We start from the raw sequence: 24,934 nt of genomic DNA, 5'->3' as shown, positions 1-24,934 counted from the left end.
TTGTGTTTGAACTTGGGGATGGTTCCTCTTGTATAGCCCATTGGGGGGAGATCTCGTCTTAAAATCAGGAGGATGAGAGAAACCTGATCAAAATGTGACTTAAAGCTATGGTACCTTCGCCATTCAATTCCGGAAGCAGCTTGCGTAAAGGTTTCTTCACTTCCCAGGTGCTGTTGATGAAAGTTGGCATCACTTTGAGCAGCTCCTCTTTGTCCTCTTCATGGACAACGGGGATCGTCTCCAGAATGAGCTGCATCTGTTCCAGCTCATGATTCCCTATATGAGAAAACAACAGGCTTTCAGTGCTGGTGAGATTTTTTTTCATTGTTGGGTGCCTTTATGTTGTTGTGGTTTTGGTTTGGAGTTTTTGAAGACAGAGGATTTTTTCCACTTCTTTTTTTAATCTTAGGAAAATCAAGAATATAAAGTCTTGAATTGGGTATTTTCCCCCTAAAAGTATCCTTGTAGGAGCAGAAATGTGGGAGGAGAGCGTTCTCGGACCTTAGTTAAAGGGATCAAGATGTTGAACCTTCAACTAAAGCTTTCTTCCCTATGGCTTGTTTTTATTACCACCAGTTCTAATCAGCTGGAATAAATATCCCTTCCCCATTCAGTTGCTGAGGTTTCACTTCCTTGATACTTGTAATGTTGCTACTGGTGACTTAATTGGGAGTTTCAGTCCGATGGCCCAGACTGAATGGACATAGAGGTGGAATTTCCCCCTTCGAGATGGGAGCTCTCCAGGTCAATGTTCTGGCAACTAGTGGGCATTGCAAGAGAAGCTTACACTGCTACTGTCTGTGCTGTGCCCGTTGAATAGTTAAATAGAGGAGGACTTCACTCCCCTGACCCATTGACTTGGCACCTTCCATAAGCTCTCCATCCACTAAACAAAACAAGAGTGGTCAAACTTGGCTTTGGCACCTCACTTTTGTCCTTGAAGAGGATGGGCCAATGATGCAGGCCAGGTCTACTCTGGAAAAGGCTGTCAGCATAGCTATGCCAGCAAACCTTCCTCGTGGAGATGCAGTTTATATGGGCAAAAAAGTCCTTTTGCCAGTATAACTTATATCAGAAATAAACTATACCATTAAAAGCACAGTAGTGCAGATATGTGTCTACACTAGAGCTTCTGGATGACATAGAAACATCACACACACAAAAATCACACCCCATATCACATTGCTATGCCAGGCAAATCCCCTGAGAAGGCAGCATAATGACCTGTGGGGTTTCACACTGGATGCCTAGGGTGCCCACTGTGGGGTGCCGTGCTTCCTCTGTTCCTTCAGGCTTGCCCAGGTCTAGAACTGGGGAGCGGGGCTGAGTTGTTTGGGAAAAAATCCTGATTTAAAGCTTCAGTTCCGGAGGTTGGTGGATAGGAAACTGATTCTTGCTAAGAAATACGTTTACGGGCAGTGTGGCTTTACCCAGTGATTTACAAACACGGGGCCAGATTACTCACTGCACAGGCAGGACAAGAGGCAAGAAGCTCCAGCTCTTGTGCTCCCACATTGTACCTGCTGCAGTCCCTGTGCTTCCCCAAGTGTAAGGGCTGCTCCCTCCAGGTCACCCCAAAGAGTGTGGTGCGTGCCCAGGCTGAGGGGGGCGGTCCCCGAGCTCTTGCAGTGACTCAGCTATGACATCAGGACAGAAAGGAAATGAGGCAGGGCTGATTTTATACCCTGATGCAGCCTCTATCATTGGCAAACGGTATCTAGTGCAGAGCCCCGCAATGCCCCATAGGAACCAGGGCAGGGGCTGGTGGGGGAGACTGGTCCACAGTACCAAAAGGACAAGTGGCCTTTGCAGTCCCATTGGCAGGACTGGCTTTATGCACCAGGAAAGCCAGCACGTGCTTGGGGGCGGCACAATTCCAGGGGCAGCACGTTCCAGCCACCCTTTTCTTCTTTGGGCAGTTGCACTCTCGGAGCTTGGGGTGGCAAATTTTTTTGCTTGGGGTGGCAAAAAACCTAGAGCCGGCCCTGCCCCTTGGACCGTACCCAGTTGCCATGTTATGTCTCTGATTCGGCAGCCTTGCAGAATCTTTGCTAATTAAATGCTCCCCTTGCCTCCTTTTAAATTCTCACGCAAAGGAACAAATGTACTCCTGATGCACTCCATCACGGTGTGGCTACCTGTCAGCTGCAGGCTGGTAGCTGCTCAGAAACCAGCAATGAGCACGCCCAGTAAACCTATAGCTCTGCCTGAACTCCCCGCCTGTCTTTTCCAGAAATCACTCAAACAGCCAGGTATTAAAAAATCCTCTTAGCATTTGCAGACCCAGGCTTTTAGCCAACATTTTGGCCTCACATGGGCTTTTTGCGCCGGTGTTTTCCTGCATCCAATGAAGTGAGCTGTAGCTCACGAAAGCTTATGCTCAAATAAATTGGTTAGTCTCTAAGGTGCCACAAGTCCTCCTTTTCTCTTTCCTGAGTATAGTTAAAGGTGACATCCTATGATTATTTATTTCTATAGCAGTAGCACTTAAGGGCTGCATGACTCCAGACACTGCCTAAGGTTAGGCTCCAAATCTGTATTTAGGAACTTAAATAAAAGTGGTCCAGATTCCAAAGGTCCTCAGTGGGTTTTCTGGGTGCTCCGAAGGACAGGCCTCTTATTTAAACAGATATACTGGACAAATCGCGCCTCCCACCAGAGAAAAACCTGTTCTGTTTAGCAAGGCACAGCTAGACTATATGATAGTTTAGAGTGGATGATAAAGAATCAACTGCACGCAACTGAAACTGAAGGCGGTGGAGGAGGTTGTTACTATACTAGCCACCAGTGAGATTTCGGTAAGGCCGAGGGCCAACGCTCCTACTCTTACAAAAAGTGCTGTGAAATCTTTAATGATCCTCTAAAATATATGGATGACCTCTCCAGTATTATAATCTGAAGAATGTCTGGTTTACCTCCAGGTGGCTGTTGTCTTTACACTATCCCACTGCTGGTGCATTATCTGAAATGACTAGCCCAGTCCACACCTGGCCTCTATGACAGCTAGGATATTTGTCTCAGTGTTCCCCCATCTGTTATATCCATTTGTTGTCTCTTGTGTTATGCTTAGAGTGTAAGCTCCTCTGAGCAGGGACTGTCTTTTTGTTCTGTTTGTGTTTGTACAGTGCCTAGCACAATGGTCTAGGATTGGTGTCCCCTAGATGCTAACACAATAAAAATAATATTTCATAGGATAATAGTGGAAAAAATTTCAGTCACTGTAAAATCACATTTTTGCTTTGCCCATGTTCACATTCCCTTCATGTTCATTTCTCGCAAACCTGCAGCGCAGTAGAGTTTTCCTGGCATAAATGTTTGCGAAAGTGAATTTCAGAGGCCAAGAATACTCAGACATATGAAAGGGAATTTTGCGTGCATAAGTATTTGCTCTAGAAATACTTGAGCACTCATCCGAGCAGGGACCAGAAACGCCATCATGTGACTTATCTGACAATTTGCAGTAAAGCAACACAGCTGGAACAACAAATAACCACCATCCAGAGAGAAGTGAACTGTTTTCAAACAATCAGCAATGTTTAAAAAATGCCATCACATAATAAATTCAAAGGAACCAAGATCAGCTCATGATAGTCTGTGACCAGAAAAAGAGATTGAATTTTTCAAATAAGTCCTCATTATAAATTACCTGGCTCTAGAGACTAACATTCAGCTGTGGTTTCACCATTCCTTCTCAGCTGAGCTCAACACTTTCAGTTTTCTAACAGCAATCTATCTAGTTGCTTAGAAGCAGATAAAGGCCAGTTTTGGTGCTTGGAGATGGGACTAAAATATTCTTTTTCTTGAAGCATGCACAGGCAGACATAAGAAAAGATTGACACAGTGAGAATTTCTATAAAGAAAACAAACAGATGTATTAAAGCTTCATAGACAGCACATGCAAGGATTAGTACTGCCAAGAGAAGTTTATCAGTACAAGCAGTTTTCAGATGTTCTCCATGGGTAAAATGTACGACAAAAGGCAGCTTACATCAACCTAACTCTGTAAGCATCTACCCTAAAATGCAGCTCCCACTGATGTCACTTGCCCACTACACCTACTTAATAACTCCACCGCTGCGAGAGGCGTAGCGCTTAGGCCGATGTAGTTAGGTCGATGCAGCGTCACTGAAAACACAGAATCATAGAATCATAGAATATCAGGGTTGGAAGGGACCCCAGAAGGTCATCTAGTCCAACCCCCTGCTCGAAGCAGGACCAATTCCCAGTTAAATCATCCCAGCCAGGGCTTTGTCAAGCCTGACCTTAAAAACCTCTAAGGAAGGAGATTCTACCACCTCCCTAGGTAACGCATTCCAGTGTTTCACCACCCTCTTAGTGAAAAAGTTTTTCCTAATATCCAATCTAAACCTCCCCCACTGCAACTTGAGACCATTACTCCTCGTTCTGTCATCTGCTACCATTGAGAACAGTCTAGAGCCATCCTCTTTGGAACCCCCTTTCAGGTAGTTGAAAGCAGCTATCAAATCCCCCCTCATTCTTCTCTTCTGCAGGCTAAACAATACCAGCTCCCTCAGCCTCTCCTCATAACTCATGTGTTCCAGTCCCCTAATAATTTTTGTTGCCCTTCGCTGGACTCTCTCCAATTTATCCACATCCTTCTTGAAGTGTGGGGCCCAAAATTGGACACAGTACTCCAGATGAGGCCTCACCAATGTCGAATAGAGGGGAACGATCACGTCCCTCGATCTGCTCGCTATGCCCCTACTTATACATCCCAAAATGCCATTGGCCTTCTTGGCAACAAGGGCACACTGCTGACTCATATCCAGCTTCTCGTCCACTGTCACCCCTAGGTCCTTTTCCGCAGAACTGCTGCCTAGCCATTCGGTCCCTAGTCTGTAGCTGTGCATTGGGTTCTTCCGTCCTAAGTGCAGGACCCTGCACATATCCTTATTGAACCTCATCAGATTTCTTTTGGCCCAATCCTCCAATTTGTCTAGGTCCTTCTGTATCCTATCCCTCCCCTCCAGCGTATCTACCACTCCTCCCAGTTTAGTATCATCCGCAAATTTGCTGAGAGTGCAATCCACACCATCCTCCAGATCATTTATGAAGATATTGAACAAAACCGGCCCCAGGACCGACCCTTGGGGCACTCCACTTGACACTGGCTGCCAACTAGACATGGAGCCATTGATCACTACCCGTTGAGCCCGACAATCTAGCCAGCTTTCTACCCACCTTATAGTGCATTCATCCAGCCCATACTTCCTTAACTTGCTGACAAGAATACTGTGGGAGACCGTGTCAAAAGCTTTGCTAAAGTCAAGAAACAATACATCCACTGCTTTCCCTTCATCCACAGAACCAGTAATCTCATCATAAAAGGCGATTAGATTAGTCAGGCATGACCTTCCCTTGGTGAATCCATGCTGGCTGTTCCTGATCACTTTCCTCTCATGCAAGTGCTTCAGGATTGATTCTTTGAGGACCTGCTCCATGATTTTTCCAGGGACTGAGGTGAGGCTGACTGGCTGGACTGAGGTGAGGCTGACTGACACTACGTTATTGACATCGACTGTTGCTGCCTTCAAAAGCTGTCCCACAATGTCCCACACTGACAGTTAAATTGATGCAAGTGCTCCTTGGGAGGATCCACCTCACTGATACAAGGAGCATAGTGCGGACATGCAAAGCGATTTAATTACTGCAGTGGCTGTAAGTTGACGTAACTTAGGTTGACTTAATTTTGTAATGTAGACCTGCCCTTAGACTACTCACCGTGCATAAAGTTAAGAACATGTGCAAAATTTTGCAGGACTGGGACCTAAATTAAATGGTTGCCATGCATCAATGGAACTGTCAAAGATACCTCTTTTAATACTGGTACATTTCTCCACTGCTAAAAATCCTGAGATTTAGCAAACGACGTAGTTGTCCAGATATTACTAAATTTCCATTCAAGGGTGATTATCAATCAGTGGAAAGAAATAAATGGTGGAGGAGTTAGAATGGACCCAGAGTTCACTGAGACATCAGCTCTTAACAGAGCAAGTCTGGGGTGAAGTCAATATTTTAACTGTTAATTCTATTCTTTATCGAAGACTGAATTTGGACCAAGAGTTCCCATGATGGCTTTCACTTTCTCATGTGTACCAAGAAGCGGCACTGCATAAATACCGAGCTGTACTATCAGCTTTCTGTCTGCCTGAATCTCTGCTTATAAACATCCCGTCACCAGTGCTCAGCCGATCGGCTAAGATCAGCTGGATATCTATAGCTGATCAACAAGAGGGGATTTTTGTACCATGAAGTTCCTTGAAGGTTGAATGATTTTTTCCCAACCTGCTTTGCCAGTAAACCATGGGCTGTAGAGCTACAGCGAGAGTAATGAGCATTTATCTGTGAAATATTTACAGGCCAGCAGTTCTGACCATGCTGCTAGCGATGGCCAAGTGAGATAGAGCAATCCAGCCAAGAATGTGGCTACTGCAGGAGAGTTTGATGGAATCTCATCAGTGTTGTTCTAAATTATTAACACTGCTATCAAAGTCAAACTCACATCTACTTTCATTATTATTTTAGAAGCTGAAATTATGTGCCTTTATTAACCAGAGATGCTAGACAGAGACATCATATAGAGGGGGCGATCACCTCTCTGAGACATAATGTAAGGAACCCATGACAACGAACAGCAGACACCATAATCGCCAGCTGAACTACCAAACTGCAGCCTCAGTGATAGAAACTAGGTCTTGCAGCTCCAAAACAAACTGGCATCTTCCATTTCAGTCACAGGAGACAGTCTATCGGTTACAGTAGCATCAGTAAAAAAATGAGGAGTCCTTGTGGCACCTTAGAGACTAACAAATTTATTTGGGCATAAGCTTTCATGAGCTAAAACCCACTTCATCAGATGTATGAAGTAAAAGATACAGGAGCAGGTATAAATACTTGAAAGGATTATGCCAAATAAATTTGTTAGTCTCTAAGGTGCCACAAGGACTCCTCGATTTTTTTGCTGATACAGACTAACACGGCTACCACTGAAATCAGTAGCATCAGTGCTTACCCTGTGAGCATCAATCACTAGAGGAAAACACAGGGTCAGATTCCGCTGTCAGTTACCCTGTGTAAATCCAGAGTAACTCCCACTCCCAGTCAATGGAATCAGTGCAGATTTACAGCAGTGTAAATCAGATCAGATTCTGGCCCACTGTCACAGACACTTAAACATGCTGGACAATCCATCTGGAAGAGGGCAATATACACTCAGTGCACATGGTGGCTGCCCCTTCTGAGGGTGCTTGGGGAAGGAGGGGACAGGGCCTGGCTGCATTACAAACCCTGAGCTTAGGGGAGAGCAGTGACTCTTCTGGACCTTCTTTGGGGGCAGGGGGGCACACAGAGTTTGAAGGGGCAGGGAGGAGGACCAGTGGGTACATGGCACCATGCCTCCACCCCCGGAAACCAGCAGGTGCAATGGGAATGGCATGCAGGTGGGAGGATACGCTGTGCCCTAGAAATGGGTATGGCAGTAGATGTGCTCCCTCTGTGTGCTGGGGAGTTCAAGGAGGTCTTTTTTCTTCCCAGTGTATAATACCTCCCAGGGGTCTCCCTGGAGCAATGCATCATCATGCCCCCCACCCTTCCCCTCCCCTTCCTCAGAGTTCTGCCTACTGGCCTGATATAGCCCTTACCCAGCATGTGACAATGGGTTTAAATGGGCATTCCAAAAGGCAATGATTAAATTAGTGCTGATAGTCATCACCCCCCACAATACACACCATCAGTAGGGGCTCATATAAAGATATTTCAGATTTGGGGGGTGAGAAGAGAAAGAAACATCCGAATGTAAATGACAGAGAGACCTATTCTTAGGGCTTCCTGCAGTGTTCTGCTACAGTGATGCTCCCTAATCTCCAACCAGCTGCAAATGAATACGTTCTCCTACAGAAAAGCTACGTTCTGGATATTCAGAGCTTTGCACAGTGACTCCACGTGAAACTAAAGGAGAAAAACAGGAAACGAACGGTTTGTTGTTAGGCTAAATCCCTAAGTGGGATGCAAATTACAAGTTGTTAAAAATCAAAAGGTCTTAATGGTAATTCTTATTTCTGGCCACTGATTGCTGAATGTGTCCAACACAAAAGCTGCTAACTGAAACCTGAAATAGCTAGTGCTCTTAGGAAGACAGGTCTCTCTATCTGTTTATCCTGTATTTATACAACTGGTATGACGGTTGTGAGTGCATTAATTTATGAAAGGCAAGACAGGAACTAAAGATACTATGTTAATGTTGTTATCTAGAGTATTAGGAGTTGAGACATCGTGCCCTATCTCTTTGGAAAGGTGACTTCCCCTTAGACTTGCAGACAGGTCTAGGATTTGAAGTCAGGACTTCAGTCTCAGGATAATTAAACTTTTCAAACGTATCGCTGCACTATGTTAAAAAAGAGAGAAATGTGTCAGAGAAATCCCCCTTTGGCAGTGTTGTTGTAGTCGTGTTGGTCCCAGGATATTAGAGAGACAAGGTGGGTGAGGTAATATCTTTTATTGAACCAACTTCTGCTGGTGAGAGAGACAAGAGCGCGTCTGCAGGTGTGTGTAAGCTCAAAAGCTTGTCTCTCTCACCAATGGAAGTTGATCCAATAAAAGATATTACCTCACCCACCTTGTCTCTCTAATATCCTGGGACCAACACGGCTACAACAACACTGCATACAACAACGTGATATCAAAATCAGTCGACATGACACTGTAGCAGGGCAGTTACCCTGCTCCTGGGAGAAAAGGTAGGCTGATTGGAGAAGTGGCCACAGCTGGGGCCACATCTAATCAGGTCACAGCAGGCCCTGATAAGAAGGGCTAAGGGTGGAGCTAGGTCACAGTCTCTCTCCAGCCTTAGAAGGAGAAGGACCTAGCTGCCTGGGAATAGGGTACCTGAAGCAGAGCAGTGCTGGGGAAAGGCAAGGGGAGCTGGGGAGCTCAAGCCTGGCAACTCCCCAGTCTGAGGCCTTGCTAAAGGCCAAAGCAGATACTGGGCTGGGAGGTGCAGCCCGGGAATAGGCAGAGGCAGTTGGTCTGACCCCCTTGCCAATGATGAGTGGCCATTACAGACTGCAGTCTGCCCCAGTGAGAGGGGGCTAGATGATGACTGGCAGTAGCCACTGAGGCAAGGTGGGTGTAGAGGGTTGGGGGAGACCCAGCGTGTGGGGGTACTGCTGGGGCAGAACCCTGAGGAAAAGGGCACTGGGGTCCAGAAGGGACATAGGGGGCCTGAGGCAGGCGAGACACCAGCCACCAGGAGGTGCTCTGAGTGCTGGAAGAGCTAATTCCCAAACAACCAGCAGGAGGCGCTGCTCCTCTGAGTCTTCCTGCTGTTACAGACACCTGTGAATTGTTTTAGGCTAAGCATTCTAAAACTGTCCAAACCAGCATTAAAAGCCATCACAGAGCTATTTTATACTCCCCAATAACTGAGCTACCAAACTTAAATTGTTGGTTTGTTGCAAATGTCTATGACACTGACTAAAGGTGAACTGACTCCTAGCTTCAATTTTAATAAATATGTCAAAATCTAAGAACCTTGGTCTTCAAGGGGCCCATGAAAAGTACAGGCCTCCCTGTCCATACACCGTGCAGCTGGTCTCTTCTACAATGGGGCATTTCTCCTTCACTAGAGACCCTGGGACTAATCAAAATTCTAAGTGGTTTAGCAGGCTCTAGCTCTTTCTGTTGTATGTATTTCAAACATCATAAAGCAGAAACCGATAAATGCAATGTATCTTTGTGAACGCTAGAAGGAGTGCAGGGAAAGAGAAGAGAGGAGAACAGCACGATTAAGGTTAGAAGCCAAACGTTATGCAGCTCGCTTTGTTTTTCTGTGCACACAGGGATCTGGTCCTGCTCCCATTGACACCAGTGAGGCAGGCAAAATGTACAGAACACAAGCTTAAACAATTACTTCATTAAATAAACCATTTAGCCAAGGATGCATGTCATGATACATTACGGTAGGCGTCACAAGGTGGCGCTGTTATATATAATCTTTCCAAATTCTTTTTCTTAATGTGCAAAGCAAGTTTTTATTCATGGAAGAAGATGTGCTGTGTTGTTAGTTTGGGGGCATGCAAGCTGATATGTGGAGGGAGCTGTGCGAGCAGCAGGAGAATTTACTGTCTGCACTGGGTTCTGCTTGAAAGAGGGCTTTGGTGTTGGGCTGAGGTTCCTAGGAGATGGGATTGCCCCGAATGCTCTTTGCCCATCTCATTTCAGAGCTGATGTACCTGCGTAAATAAAACAAGTCCTACTCAGCATATACCCAGAATCTTCTTCACTGATTTCTCCACCACTAGGAAGCCAACTTGCAAAGCTTGGGAAAGTCTGCTACAACTCAGGGAAGGAGCAATGCTGGTGTGAGAATGGGGACACTGGTGTCAGAAAAGACAACAATACAATAATATACTTTAAGTCAGAATTATTATTTGTATTACATCAATGTTTAAGGCAGGGGTTGGCAACCTTTGGCATGTGGCCCATCAGGGTAATCCGCTGGCGGGCCGTGAGACATTTTGTTTACGTTGACCATCCATAGGCACGGCCCTCCACAGCTCACAGTGTCTGGGAACGGAGAACCACTGCCACTGGGAGCTGCGGGGGGCTGTGCCTGCAGACAGTCAACAAAATGTGGATTACCTTGATGGGCCGTGTGCTGAAGGTTGCCGACCCCCATCTAGGGACCCCAACTAAGATCAGGACCCCTCTGTGCTAAGTCCTATACAGAGAGAGTATAAAAGCTAGCCCCTGCCCTGAACAGCTTGCAATATCAACAGACAAAAGAGACAAAGTGTTGTGGGGGGGATGGGGAGGGAGAAATAGAACATACAAGCAGAATGAGCATTGGGATGATTTGCAAACAGCATGCTAGGTCCTTGATTTTTCTTGTTGTTGTTACTTTGTTTCTTTTTAAAAAAAATAATTGGAGGGTATTAGCTGAAAAGAGACCAGGAATGCAGAGGGCCATTACACGGGGTGTTATAAGAAGAAAGGGAGCACAGAGGGCATATGAACTGAGCCTGAAGTCAAGAGTGGGTGAACTGTGAATGAATAACCAATTATCAGAGGGCAAGGATAACCCTGAGCATGTGGGCAAGACCCATCAGCCAGACATCTGGGAAAGAATTTTCTGTAGTAACTCAGAGCCCTCCCCACTTAATGTCCTGTCACCGGCCAATAGAGATATTTGCTACTCGCAGTCGCAGATGGGCCACATGCCCATGTAGGCAGTCTCATCATACCATCCCCTCCATAAACTTACCAAGCTCAGTCTTGCAGCCAGATAGGTTTTTGCCTCCACTGCTCCCCTTGGAAGGCTGTTCAAAACTTCACTCCTCTGATGGTTAGAAACCTTTGCCTAATTTCAAGCCTAAACTTGTCGATGGCCAGTTTATATCTATTTGTTCTTGTGTCCACTTTGGTGCTTAACTTAAATAACTCCTCTCCCTCCCAGGTATTTATCCCTCTGATGTTTTTTATAGTGAGCAATCATATCTCCCCTCAGCTTTCTTTTGGTCAGGCTAAACAAGCCAAGTTCTTTGAGTCTCCTCTCATGAAATAGGTTCTCCATTCCTCTGATCATACAAATAGTCCTTCTCTGCATCTGTTCCCATTTGAATTCATCTTTCTTAAACATGGGGGGACCAGAATTGCAGACAGTATTCCAGATGAGGTCTCATCAGTGCCTTGTATAATGGACTAACACTTTCCTATCTCTATGGAAATACCTCACCTGATACATTCTAGGACGGCATTGGCCTTTTTCTGAGCCACATCACATTGATGGTCATAGTCATCCTGTGATCAATCAATACACCCAGGTCTTTCTCCTCCTCTGTCACTTCTAACTGATACGTCACCAGCATATAGCAAAAATTCTTATTAGTTCATAAGTACATGACCTTGCACTTTGCAGATTCCTTCTCTTGTTCACAGGAGGGAACCAATCTCACAACCAAAAAAATGTTTGTATCAGCAAAGTGATAAAACACATTCTGCATCCCTGCTGGAGCTTTGCTGGGTGGAGCAGCACCGCCTCATCTTGACCTAACACACTGCTCTGTTTTTTTAAATATCAAATTTACTGTAAGTTTGCTGCGCTGGGTTGGCAGAGAACAAGCTGAGAATGTGTCAACTTGTTTGTACCTCTAAATCCAAACCATCCTTCTCACCAAAAATGGACTAAGCTATTGCTGTAAACAGCTAACCTCAGGGAGTGGATGGCTTGGGAGTTAGTGATGGCCTTTAGAGCCTTTGTCAGAAGGCTACCAGTTCAAATCCAGAAAAGGTCAGTAGGAATAGGTGTTCAGTGGCTTCTGTGAAGCACGACTGGTCAGTCTCAGTCCTATTCTGAGTGGACACACAATACCTTCCCTCACAAAGGGCACGCTTGTTGGCAGTGCCCCAAGAGGCAGAATACCGATGGGGGCACATCGGCAGCATGCGGCAGAGGGGGAAGCCTGCAGAACTGCTACTTGTGCTATACCCGCTTTGTGTGTAAACAGAGGATCCAGCTCACCAGGGCTATTAGTCTGGCACCTTTCACAATCTGTTTATTGACTAAGGGCTTGAGAATCTATGGAAAGATCCCCACTGACTTCAGTGAGCCCTGGATCAGACCCGTAATATGGTTTAACTGAAAATCATGGGTTTGGCAAATCTTGAGGGTAGGAGAAGCAAATAAACATGCAAGAGTCTTTTACGATCAGGGGCCAAGGTAGGCAAAGCATGGAAAAGACGTTCCAAAAGGAGGGGCCCATTGTTCGAGCGTTACACAAAGACAGAGAACAGTTGCAAATAAGGCTACTGCATGCAGTTGCAAGTGGCCAGGCGGCATTTTTATTTTTATTCAATAAATTGTACCACCACATTCAGGGAGGCAGTGTGACCTAGTGGCTAGACCAATCAGGCGACCTTGGTTCTATTCCTGGTTCTGCCACTGGCCTGCGGGGTGACTCTGGGCAAGTCATTTCCCCACTCTGGGTCTCAGTTTCCAAACCTGTAAAATGGGAGCGATGACACTGACTTCCTTTGCAAAGCACTTTGAGTTCTACTGACGAAAAGCCCTGTATTTGTATTACAGCACAGAATAATACATGATATGCTTTTGCATTTCAAGCATTTTCTCTTCGGAGGACTGGAGAGAAGAGGATTCATGTTAGTTGCTTGGCTGTGAATTCTGTTCTCAAGGTAAAAACAATAAATCTGATTCTGGTGGTATTACAGATTACTAAAACTTCAATTTTGTGAGCTATTTTGGTATCCTCAGTGCCCTTTGATTTATCTGTAGCCTTCTCATTTATTTACATCCTCTGTCTCTCACGCCCCGCCCCCCATCTACTGTACAGATAGGCACAGAGGACAAAGGTCTAACAAGAGACACTAGCTTAAGAGCTGTTGTTTCCTATAATTGATTATCGTTATTCATTTAAATTGTTTAAGCATCTCAGACAGGCTACTGAGCTAATGATATTGATTCGTGCTAAGCACCCAAATTAAACTATATCATTGAAGCATGTACGAAAATCAATTAATCCAGATGTAATTATAAAGAGGTTTACAATGGTCTCTGTGAGCAAAATCATGCAATTGTCTCTTATGGTCTATTTACTTGGGGCCCAAGACCATCAAACATGCTGTGTACGCTCAGAGTGACACAGTCAGGGACCATATGGGCACCATATGTGTTTGTGCAGCAGGGATGGAGAAGCTAACCTGAGCGGCTATGCTGCCTGCGTACACAAACAGCCTGACCTGCAAACAGCTGTAAACCAGACTGCCGGTCACAGCCCTGATTTAAAAACAGACTTGTAAAGAGAGCGCCAGGGCAGATCCTCTATTGTAGACAGACGCCTGCCCTTCTCCTTACACTGAGAGTTGTGTGTCCATGTAGAGAGGATCCCTCTCCTGAAGTGGGCCTTAAGGGCTGAGCACGAAGGCCTGGGTAGGTGGGATCTCTGTGCCATACCTTGGCTCTGTAATCAGGGGAGCAGGGAGAGATGCCATGTCCACAGCCACAGAAACATTTTTAGAGTGGCAGAAACTGAAAATCAGTAAGAGCTAGTGGTGTTAGGTTGCCTGGTCCACGCTGCTGTCAGAGCAGGAGTATTACATATATATGTACACACACTATGGTGCTTGGTCAGGTTTGAGTGATTCAGACAATTGGGTTTTCATCAGTCCTCCCACCGGGATGTTGTTGCACAGTATAATGTGCCTCAGACCTGGCCTACACACAGCTTTGTACCAGCACAACTATGTTGAGTAGGCGTGCGATGATTTTTTTTTAACTCGATATAGTTATGCTGGTACAATTCCCAGTAAAAAAGTGCCTGACGCTGGTATAGTTTATGTCTCTTCCCACACAAGAATAGGTACACTAGTAAGCACACTTTTACTGATATAACTGTATCCATACTATAGGGGTTAAGAACATAAGACTGGGCATGCTGGGTCAGAGCAAAGGTCCTTCCAGCCCAGTATCCCGTCTACTGACTGTGGCCAATGCCAGGTGCCCCAGAGGGAGTGAACCTAACAGGTAATGATCAGTGATCTCTCTCCTGCCATTCTGCTCCACCCTCTGACAAACAGAGGCTAGGGACACCATTCCTTACCCATCCTGGCTAATAGCCATTACGGACTTAGCCTCCATGAATTTATCCCCAATTCTCTTTTAAACTCTGTTATAGTCCTAGCCTTCATAACCTCCTCAAGCAAGGAGTTCCACAGGTTGACTGTGCACTGTGTAAAGAAGAACTTCCTTTTATTTGTTTTAAACCTGCTGCCCATTAATTTAATTTGGTGGCCCCTAGTTCTTATATTATGGGAACAAGTAAATAACTCTTCCTTATTCACTTTCTCCACACCACTCATGATTTTATAGACCTATCATATCCCCCCTTAGCCTCTTCTTTTCCAAGCTGACAAGTCCTAGCCTCTTTAATCTCTCCTCATATGGGACCCGTTCCAAACCCCTAATAATGTTAGTTGCCCTTTTCTGAACCTTTTCTAATGCCAGTATATCTCTTTTGAGATGAGGGGACCACATCTGTACGCAGTATTCAAGATGTGGGCGTACCATGGATTTATATAAGGGCAATAGGATATTCTCCATCTTATTCTCTATCCCTTTTTTAATGATTCCTAACATCCCGTTTGCTTTTTTGACTGCCACTGCACACTGCGTGGACGTCTTCAGAGAACTATCCACGATGACTCCAAGATCTTTCTCCTGATTAGTTGTAGCTAAATTAGCCCCATATTGTATGTATAGTTGGGGTTATTTTTTCCAATATGCATTACTTTACATTTATCCTCATTAAATTTCATTTGCCATTTTGTTGCCCAATCACTTAGTTTTGTGAGATCTTTTTGAAGTTCTTCACAGTCTGCTTTGGTCTTTGGGGCTATATTAACTAACCTTGTACAGTTAACATGGTACAACTTTTGTGTGTAGACACAGCCAGTCGGGAAAGTTTTCTTTGTACGTAGCCTAAATTTTAACTTTTGTAGATGTCATCCTATTACCTCTAGCTAATAGAAAACCCTTACAGGAGATGGAGCATAGATTAGTGGTTAACCTACAAATCTGATAGGTTGTGTCTATGTCTACCACCGATGTTGTACAGGTCACTACACACCTCTCTATGCTTCAGCTTCCCCTCCTGTAAAATGGAAAGAGTAATACTTACCTTACAGGGTGTTATGGAGATTAATTCATTCATGTTTTTAAAATACTTTGCGATCCCCTGATAAAAGGTGAATAGAAATACTAAGTACTACTCCTAGGAAAAAACAAAGGGACAGGCGTTTTTTGCAGTTTTAATTTTGATCTTCACCTGTAAACTAAGTATATTAGCATTATGGGGTCTACTAAGGAGTCATAAAATGGTGGAAACCAGAAAAACAAGGAGCCAAGCACTATTTTAAAGTTTTGTCTAATATGGTTTATGCCAAATCCTGCTGTCTTGGACTATAATCTGGTTTGGGTTCTAAAAAAAACAAAGTAGGTTTCAGGTTTTGTAGAGCTGTATTTCTGAGGGTACGTCTACACAGCAGCTGGGAGGGTACTTTCCAGCACAGGTAGTCAGAGATGTGCTAGCTCTACTTGAACTAGTGCCTAAATGGCGACAGAGGCAGTGACTCGGGATAGCCACCCAAGGACGTACCCAGATGGTCAGGAGGGTTACTCAGGCAACTACCCTTAGCTGTCGCCTATGCCACCATGGCCACACCGTTAACTGGAGAATTTACAGGGGGGGGAGAGAGAAAGAAACAGAGAGCGACACATACACAAAGACAAGGGCAATTTAAACTATCTCTTCTAAGCAACACTGAATGCTTAATTGTAGCTTTTACAGGAGAAATATGGAAGTTGAAAGCTTTGGTCCTTGGTTGAAATAAAATAAAAGGGATGAAGAGATCCAGAGTGGCTGCAGACCAAAAGTCACATGGCTGCAGCATAATGCAGTGCACTGAAATATTTTTGAAGAAAGGGCTGTTCTACATTATTAATGGATCTGATGATTTATTTAGAAAAACCTATGCTGGGCTGCTTATGAATGCATTAAACTGCTCCTGTCTTTCAAAATAATAATAGGCAGTGATAATGACAATAGAGAAGGGAGACTATTAAATACCCCAGGAAGGAAGATTATCCATTTCATTCTTGAAAAAATTACTGAATGTCCCAGCTTCATATAGTGCTGAAGTTTTAAGCTTCATATAGTGCTTAACCAGTATTTAGCAGGTGATATGGCCCCTGCTTCCTCCAGTAACAGTTTAGCAAATACATTGGATAAAGATTTTCTTGAGAACGTCAGGATATCTTCCAGGATTTTACTGCTAAAATGTTGTATGTTTCTATGTGGGGCTACAAAACAATGATCCTGTTTTGTTATAGGAACATAGGAGTAGAAGGGACTTCCAGGGTCAACAAATCCAGTCATGTCATATGATCAAATCAAATGCACCTTTACATTTCTAGTAACTACCCGTTCCATGCAGAGTTTAGCAGCCATTTTGTTCTCAGAGCTGGCTCTAGCTTGTACTAGCAGAGAAACATGCATATTGCACAGTAGCTGCTGAAGTCAGTTGATGCCAAGCCCTGCTCTGTGGCAAGGGCATTGACCAAGACTTTCCATAGTGACTAGTGGTTTTCGGTATCTCTATGTGTGAGTGCCCAACTTAAATTACCTTAAAGGAACTTGCTTATGTAAGCAGGGGAATAGTCCCTCTATTGTGGGGAACTTTCCTGGCTTCTGCACTACCCCGGTGAAGTGGGCTAGCGAAAGGATCGGAGTCCTCGCTCCCATTTCCTTTACCCAGTGGCCTCCCTGCCCTTGAGGACTCCCCTTCCACTCTCCTGTCTGGCAGAGTCCTCATAACCCCAACAAGGCTGGGCCCAGGATTCCTGGGGGGCTTGACCCCCAACCCTGCTGTGGTCACCTAGGACAGGGGCTAGGGTGTCCCCACTCCAGAGTACTCTCTCGCACTGGGCACTTCTCTGACCCACTGACCATTACATACAAGTTAAAGCAAATGCAAGTTATTTAATCAACAATTTAAAAAAGAATAAGTAAAAATAAAAGGAAACACATCACCCCGCTCTGTGGCAGGGAACATCACAAACAGTGTCTCTGGATTGTCAGGGCAGTTCACAGTCTGCTCCTTGTAAGTCCCAGGCCTTCTTCCTAGGCCCTGGCTGTGCTGCAGGGATGCTGTGGGTTGGACACTCGCTCTGGTGGTGGCTACATGCTCTCAGGCTCTAGGTGGCAGGGCCCTTCTTCCCAGCATTGCCCCCGCCCTGTCAGGGTTACATATCCCCCTCCGAGTCTGGCCTGCAGAGCCTCCTGGCTGAGGCATCTCCCTGTGCTGGGCCCACTGCCCAGGGTCCCCCCTCGCTCTCCCCAGCTGCTCATGACACCCGGCTCCGGACTCCTCCAGCCCCAGCTCCGGCTCCGGCTCCGGCTCCACTCTGCCTCAGCACTGACCTGCTTCGTGGGCTGCTTATCTGGCCCCTCTGGCTCTGGTTGCTGCAGCTCCCCTTCCAGGGCAAGTCTGCTCTCTTTGGGCTGTGCCTCTGGCTTTGGGGCTGCAGCTCTGCTCCCCAGCTCAGCTTGGGCCGCTGCTTTCTCCTTAGCTTGGCCCCACTCTGTCTGATCCAGGCAATTCCAGCTCACACGTAGGACGGGACCCTCCTGACTCCCTGATTAGCCTGCCCACCCTGTCATTCAGGCTGACCTGGAGCATTAGCCTCTCCCCATTGCTCCTAGGGACTGGCAGTCTCAGGGTCCTGATTCCCCATCGACCCTTCCCCCTTTTAGTACTGGGAGCTAGCAACTAAAACACCCCCACTGCATGTTAGTAAGGGGGCAACAGTCCCCTTACACTTAGGCTTAGCACTTTCTAAAAATCAGGGCTCCTTAATGTGTGTCAAGGTAGGCACCCAAAATCTTTCGTCGCTTGTAAAAATCTTGGCCATTTCTAACCTTTTCTAAACCTGATCCACTTCCACAGAGACTAGCCTCATGCCTTATTCATTCTTTTTGTTTTCCTTAATCAACAAGAACTCATTTTAGAGTGGACATGCATGTTTTGAGTTAGTGTACGGAAACAGAACTCTTGCTAGCATAAAGACAGCAAATGCCAGAGTCTGAAAGGAAGCAAAACTCTATCCCAAACTTCTGATGTGCTCACTAGTAGCCTGTATTCTCTTCTATGCAGCTTAGAACAATTTCAGACTTGTTTTCGGATCACATTTTTATTTTTTGCACAGGTTCTCTGTAACTACACTCTTTTGCTATGTTTTTATTGTTTCGTTTTTAATTTCATGCTTCTTTCTTTATTACTTGCAGATATAACTTGTCAAACTCCCAACCAGCTAGGGGCAAAGCTGTGAAAGACAACCAAAATCGTGTCTGCAAGATTTGGGGGCATGTTTGTTTACCTGGGCAAAAGCCTCCATTGATACACGCCATACAGGTGCTCTTTCAGTGCATTTCCAGAAGTGTGACCCTGAGGAGTAGTGGTCACCTCCACAATGTGTAGCAAAAAACCAAAATGATGTCAATTTTTCATCTTGCCTTCTACTATAGTCAACACAGCAGGCCTGTTTCTGAGCTCTCTTTTACGGCTGTTAATCAGAAGGTTTCCATTGGAGCTAATGGAGATACAGCCAGTGGTGAGCTGGAGCCAGTTCGCACCAGTTCGCTAGAACCGGTTCTTATATTTAGAAGCCCTTTTAGAACCGGTTGTTCCGTGAGGGACAACCAGTTCTAAAAGGGCTTCTAAATTTAACTGGCCAAAAGTGGCGCCTTAGGCACCAACTCCATGGGTGCTCCAGCCCTGGAGCACCCAAGGGGAAAATTTGGTGGGTGCAGAGCACCCACCGGCAGCTCCCTGCCCCGCGGCTGGCCCCAGCTCACCTCACCTCTGCTCTGCCTCCTCCCCTGAATGCGCCGCCCCGCTCTGCTTCTCCACCCCCCACCTCGGCTTCCCGCGAATCAGCTGTTCGCATGGGAAGCTGGGGCAGGCTGAGAAGCAAGCAGTGGCTTCCCGCTCAGGCCCAGGGAGGTGGAGGTGAGCTGGAGGGGATTTGCGAGGAGGGCCACCCACGCCACAGCAGGTAACCCACAGGGGAACCGCTCCCCGCCCCAGCTCACCTCCGCCACCCTCAGCCTGAGCAGGAAGCCGCCGCCTGCTTCTCACCTCCTCGGCTTCCCGCTGAACAGCTGATTTGCCGGGGGGCAGGGCGGAGAAGCAGAGTGGGGCAGCGCGTTCAGGGGAGGAGGCGGAGAAGAGCGGAGGTGAGCTGGGGCTGGGCGCAGGGTGGGGAGCTGCCAGTGGGTGCTCTGCACCCACCAAATTTTCCCCGTGGGTGCTCCAGCCCCAGAACACCCAGGGAGTCAGCATCTAAGGTGCCACTTTTGATGTGGTCAGTGGGGGGAGCAGCCGCTCCCCCTGCTCCCCCCCAGCTATGCTGCCCCGCCCCTAGGAGCCAGAGGGACCTGCCAGATGCTTCCTGGGAGCTGCCCCACGTAAGCACCGCCGGGACTCCCCACCTCGCCCCCAGGCAGGTGCCTCTGGCTCTTAGGGCTGGGGTGGGCACCCACTATGGTAGCCCATGAGACCTTCCTGCCCGGTTCTGGGGGCAGTCAGGGGACAGGGGAGGGGGTTGCATCAAGCAATGCAGGGGGTTGGATGGGGCAGAAGTCCCGGGGGGCGGGGGTGGGCAACAACCCCCTCATGGGGTGATGAGGGAACCCGTTGTTAAGATTTTGGCAGCTCATCACTGGGTACAGCAATATGAATGCAGAATCACACTTCATATCTGCTGAACACTAAAGTGGGTTTTCCCTGTGAGCAGTAGGACACAATTTTGCAAAGGTGCATGCGTGTGTTTACACCAGGGTAGTATTACCCTTTGACTTAAATGGAACTACTCACAGTGCAGAAGGTGACGCAGGTGTATAAGTCTCTGCAGGACTGGATCTGAGATATTTTATAGGAGACAGTTTTTAAATTTAGGGGTTTTTACAGCTGGCTTTCAAGAATATTGTAGAAACCGTCATTGCAGGGTGACAGGATTCTGGCAGAAGAGCAGCAGGCACCAATCGGCATAAAGCGAACTTCATGTCCTTTCCAAAGTGAAATGTTATTGGTGGAAATTTTGTAGCAAACGTTAGGATGTTCCTTCTCACAGCAGAGGAAAAGATCTTTAAGATACCGACCACAATTCAAATCCACCACAGAACATAAACCTCTTGGATAGGGCCATGTCATCTTACTAGAGTTGATCAAAACTTTTCATCAATTTTTTTTCCCAAACAAACGAGAAATTTTTGCAAGAAAGCTCCATTTTTGTGGAAAACCCAAACCTAAAAAGTTTTCAGCTTTTACTGTTTGATCAAAAATCTGAAAAATTCTGATAGACCTAAATCTATAGATAGATACAGACAGATTACAAAACTGAAAACTTTTCATTTTCATGTAATTGTTTTCGTGGAAAATAAAATCCATTTCCTGAGCAGCTCTAGTTTGTGCTGGTCCTTGAACAGTGAGGCCTGATCCTAAGTGCAGGCTCTATGCACTGCAGTAATAAAAATGTTTAATGATAACATGTTCTGGGGCATTCCGTGATCAGTTCAGTTCCCAGGGGATACAGATGTAACAAAAGCCACCATCACAAGCAGGCAGAGTTACTAGTGACAGAATGGAAATGAAGACAGTGAACTATCTTCTCACTCTTCGAGCCTATCTACAGTAGGGGAATTTGCACAAATGCAGTTGCACGAGGGACAACTCTAATGCTGCACCAGTGTGAAATGGGGCTTGGGCTGGTGCAGCTTATGCTGGTCAGAGGCATTAGCTCTAGCACGAGGTATTATAGGACACTCGCACTGCTGCAGCTTGTGCTGTTCCTGACTGCAAGTAGACAGGGATTCAGCTAAACATTCGAAACCGCTTTAAACATTCACTTGAGACGTAGAAGCAGGGAGGGGAGTAGCAAACAGGAATTAGAAACCTACCAGCAAACAGCATCTTTCCTGTGAGCATTTCCGCCAGGATGCACCCTGCCGCCCACATGTCAATGGCTTTGGTGTAGGCGTTAGGTGAGAGGAGCAGGCGTGGAGATCGATACCATTTAGTTACTAAGCCTTCAGAAAGATAACCCTGAAAGATTAAAAATATACAGGTCTATATAAATAACTTTGGAAAACACGTCATCCATCCCTGCCTTTTGCTGTCTAATCGCCGGTGAAGGGATGAGTTTAGAGCTCGTAATCCCAGCTTGGAAAGATTTTGCTTTAATTCGTCCCAGTTACATCATGAAGAGGCAGGCCGCATTTTTTCCCCTTTCAAAATGTCTTGAAAAAGAGGAATGCTGAGACAAACTATCGGTACTGTAGGAAACAGCAAGGCTGACATCCTCACTGTGCCTGACGGTGAGCGGTAAATTTAGTCAAACTGTGCGAGTGTGTATATAAACACACACAGCTGCACAGTGGTGATCTCCAGGTACCAAACTGCAGAGCCACACGATTGCCCCTTTTACCACTTCCCCTGCACTCTGACCATAAATCCCTCCCCACAGAAACGACCACTGCCTTTGCAAGTTACTGATAGCTTGTTTTAGTGATGGCTGGAGAGCTGCATTTACTGCTACTGACTGCCTACTGATTGTAGCCATGGCTAATTTAAATGACAGCATCCTATTATTTTCGTTACCCGATTCTGCCCGCCTGCCTCAGACTGTGTGCTCATTTCATCTTCTCTTTTAGACTGCAAGCTCTTCAGGATAGGGACTGTCGTTTACTACGGGTCAGCGTTTGGGGTTTTATACTGCTGCCCATCTCCGTAGTGTATAAGCACCTTCCACACAAAATCAGTAATGAAAGATAAGTGAACTTAAAATCGCAATATTATTTTGCATACAAACACTATTTTAGATACTTGTTAAAGGATTCAGAAATGTACCATATTAAATCCAATTCAGCAAAGCACTTAAGCACATGCTTAAAGTTAAACAAATGCTTTACTGAACTGGGGCTAGTTATAATTTTTTTGTGTCTCTGAAATCTGTACTGTGGACCTATTGTTTCTATGCAAAGCACCACAACATGAGAGTGGACGGACTGATAAATTTGATCCGTGAGTTCAACATTTTACTATTGATCTGTTTTTGGGTGGGGGGCAGCAGGGTTAAACAAAACTTAACTGTTCTGGTTTTTGTTTTGTTATTTTATTGTCCAAGCATTTAGAAATATTCCCAAGTTAAAAATCATCAGTAATGCACAGAAAGACACACCGCATATTTACTAAGCTCATTTGTTAGTGACTGTGTTTGTATACACACAGACATCAACACCTTCAAAGCGTAGATGAAACTGCAGCCTGAATCATAATGCTGAAGCTGTTAAATAGCTGACACTGCATAATAACTAGCTGTAGAGGAAGAAATCCTGAAAGCTGCATGTGTGATCCTGTATCTCACCTTAACTGGTACCTCAGAGAACATTAACTCTGATGAACTTGCAGGGTTTTTTAAAATACAATTCACTGTTGAAATTTTGCATGCATTAATCAGTTTTCTGCAGGGGCAATGGGCTTACATTTTATTCTGAAGTTTACATGAATGATTCATCAGCTTTCATAATACCAGCACATGACAATCTGCTAATCACTCCTCAGTGTTGTTAATATCAGAATAAAGTCTTGCATGGAAAGGGGGTCCTGATTCTGCTCTTCTCTACTTTAGGATCAATGGGCCAAATTTTGCTCAGAGTTTCACCAAGGGTTTGGGGTGCAGGATGAGGCTTTGGGCTGGGGCTGAGGGGTTTGGAGTGTAGGAGGAGACTCCAGGTTAGGGCAGGGGTTTGGGGCCTCGGGTGGGCTCTGGGCGGGGTTGAGGGGTTTGGAGTGCAGGAGGGGGTGAGGGGCTGGAGCAGGGGATGAGGGGTGCATGCGCTGGGTGGTGCTGACCTCAGGTGGCTCCAGGAAAGTGGCGCCATGTCCCTCTGACCCCTAGGTGCAGGGCAGCAACGGGAGCTCTGCATGTTGCCCCCATCCTCAGGTGCCGCCCCCACAACTTCCATTGGCCGTGTTTCCCAGCCAATGGGAGCTGCGGAGCTGGCTCAGGGTGGCACCTGCACTGTGGGTAGGGACAGCGCGCAGAACTCCTGGCGACCCCTGAGCCGAGGAGCCAGAGGGACATGCTGGCTGCTTCCAGGACCTGCGTGGAGCTGGCCGCTGCGGCCAACTGGACTTTTAGTGGCCCTGTCAGCTGTGCTGACCGGAGCTGCCAGGGTTCCTTTTTGACTGGGCGTTCCAGTCAAAAACCAGACACCTGGCCACCCTTGTGGGTATACATCACCAGACTGGCAGTGACAGACAGTGATTTGTAGTCATTAAACTACCCATCATTCCCAGTGATCAGATTGGACCTGCATCTCTCATGGCAGCACCCTAGATTCTGTGTTAGGTTCACCTGCTGCCCTTATCTTTAGTATGGAAGTTTAGCATGTCCCAGAATGCAGTGCTCCATCTTCCTCTAAGCATCATTAAGGTTGAGCATTGCTTGCAGGCCTCAGGCTGTATCTCCATATTAAATTATGGCAGCCACAGGTTACCCTATGTGACTCTGAGGTTGCAATTTTCCCACAGGCCACATTTCGCCTGTCTCTTATCTAATTCCTTCAAAACAACATCTCTGTTGTCTCAAGGAGACTCTGAAAGGAAAGCAGTGCGGAAGCTATTAATTGATGAAAGAGGAGACTGGGCTACAGGGAGCTTCATCCTCTGAGGTCCCTGGGATGTAGGAGAGTCCCTCATTACCAGGCAATTAAGCATTTCTAGTGACTGTTCGGAGGGAAGCTGAGAAGAGCGAAAGCAGAAGCCACAAGAAGCAGCAGCTAATAATGGGAATGGAGTTGAGCAAAAAGTGAAAGGCCTGCAGCAAAACAAATAACTCCATTAATCCAGGAGAAGATGGAAGTGGGCCAGCACAGAGGACAAGCATCAAATGAAGATATGGTGGGAGAATACCAACCATGTAAGAAGAACAACAGCACCCTCTCCTCTCCTGAGGAACATAAGTACATAAGGGGATTTAAGACAGACTTCTTGTGGAGATGGGTGCTGACCCTCTCCCCACCCCAAACTCTTGGGAAAATCAGATTTGGATTCCAACTTCACAGCTAGTCCCCATCTCTATAATGGGTCAAGTGAAAGCTCTAGATGTGAACACACTGAACTCTGGATCTGAACTGTCACAAACTGTTGCTGTCACTTTGCTGCTTGGTCCAGCCATCTGCTCTGCAGAAACAGGTCAAATTCTCTTAGGGCCCAATTCAGACACAGACTGTGACACAGATAAGTGCCAGGTAAAAGCGGTGTGCAGGACAGAACTTGGGAG

General features: G+C 46.2%; 1 protein-coding gene across 6 annotated transcripts in view; it reads right to left on the bottom strand.

Moving 5' to 3' along the window:
* MAPK4 (mitogen-activated protein kinase 4) overlaps positions 1-24,934 on the bottom strand; it is a 156,129-nt gene that overhangs the window by 9,116 nt on the left and 122,079 nt on the right. For 5 of the 6 annotated variants that reach the window (XM_084627802.1, XM_084627801.1, XM_084627803.1 and 2 more), the window contains 2 exons: positions 21,549-21,693; positions 115-276 (listed from right to left, as the gene is read on the bottom strand). In XM_084627802.1, the coding sequence (XP_084483928.1) occupies positions 115-276; positions 21,549-21,693 (307 nt within the window). The remainder of the gene's footprint in view (positions 1-114; positions 277-21,548; positions 21,694-24,934) is intronic. The other variant, XM_084627804.1, reaches the window with a different exon arrangement.

The sequence above is a fragment of the Lepidochelys olivacea genome (assembly GCF_965140295.1).
Source record: "Lepidochelys olivacea isolate rLepOli2 genome assembly, chromosome: 5".
NCBI classification, from domain to species: Eukaryota; Metazoa; Chordata; order Testudines; family Cheloniidae; genus Lepidochelys; species Lepidochelys olivacea.
The sequence above is the reverse complement of the archived record's forward strand: the minus strand, read 5'-3'. Positions and strand labels throughout refer to the sequence as shown.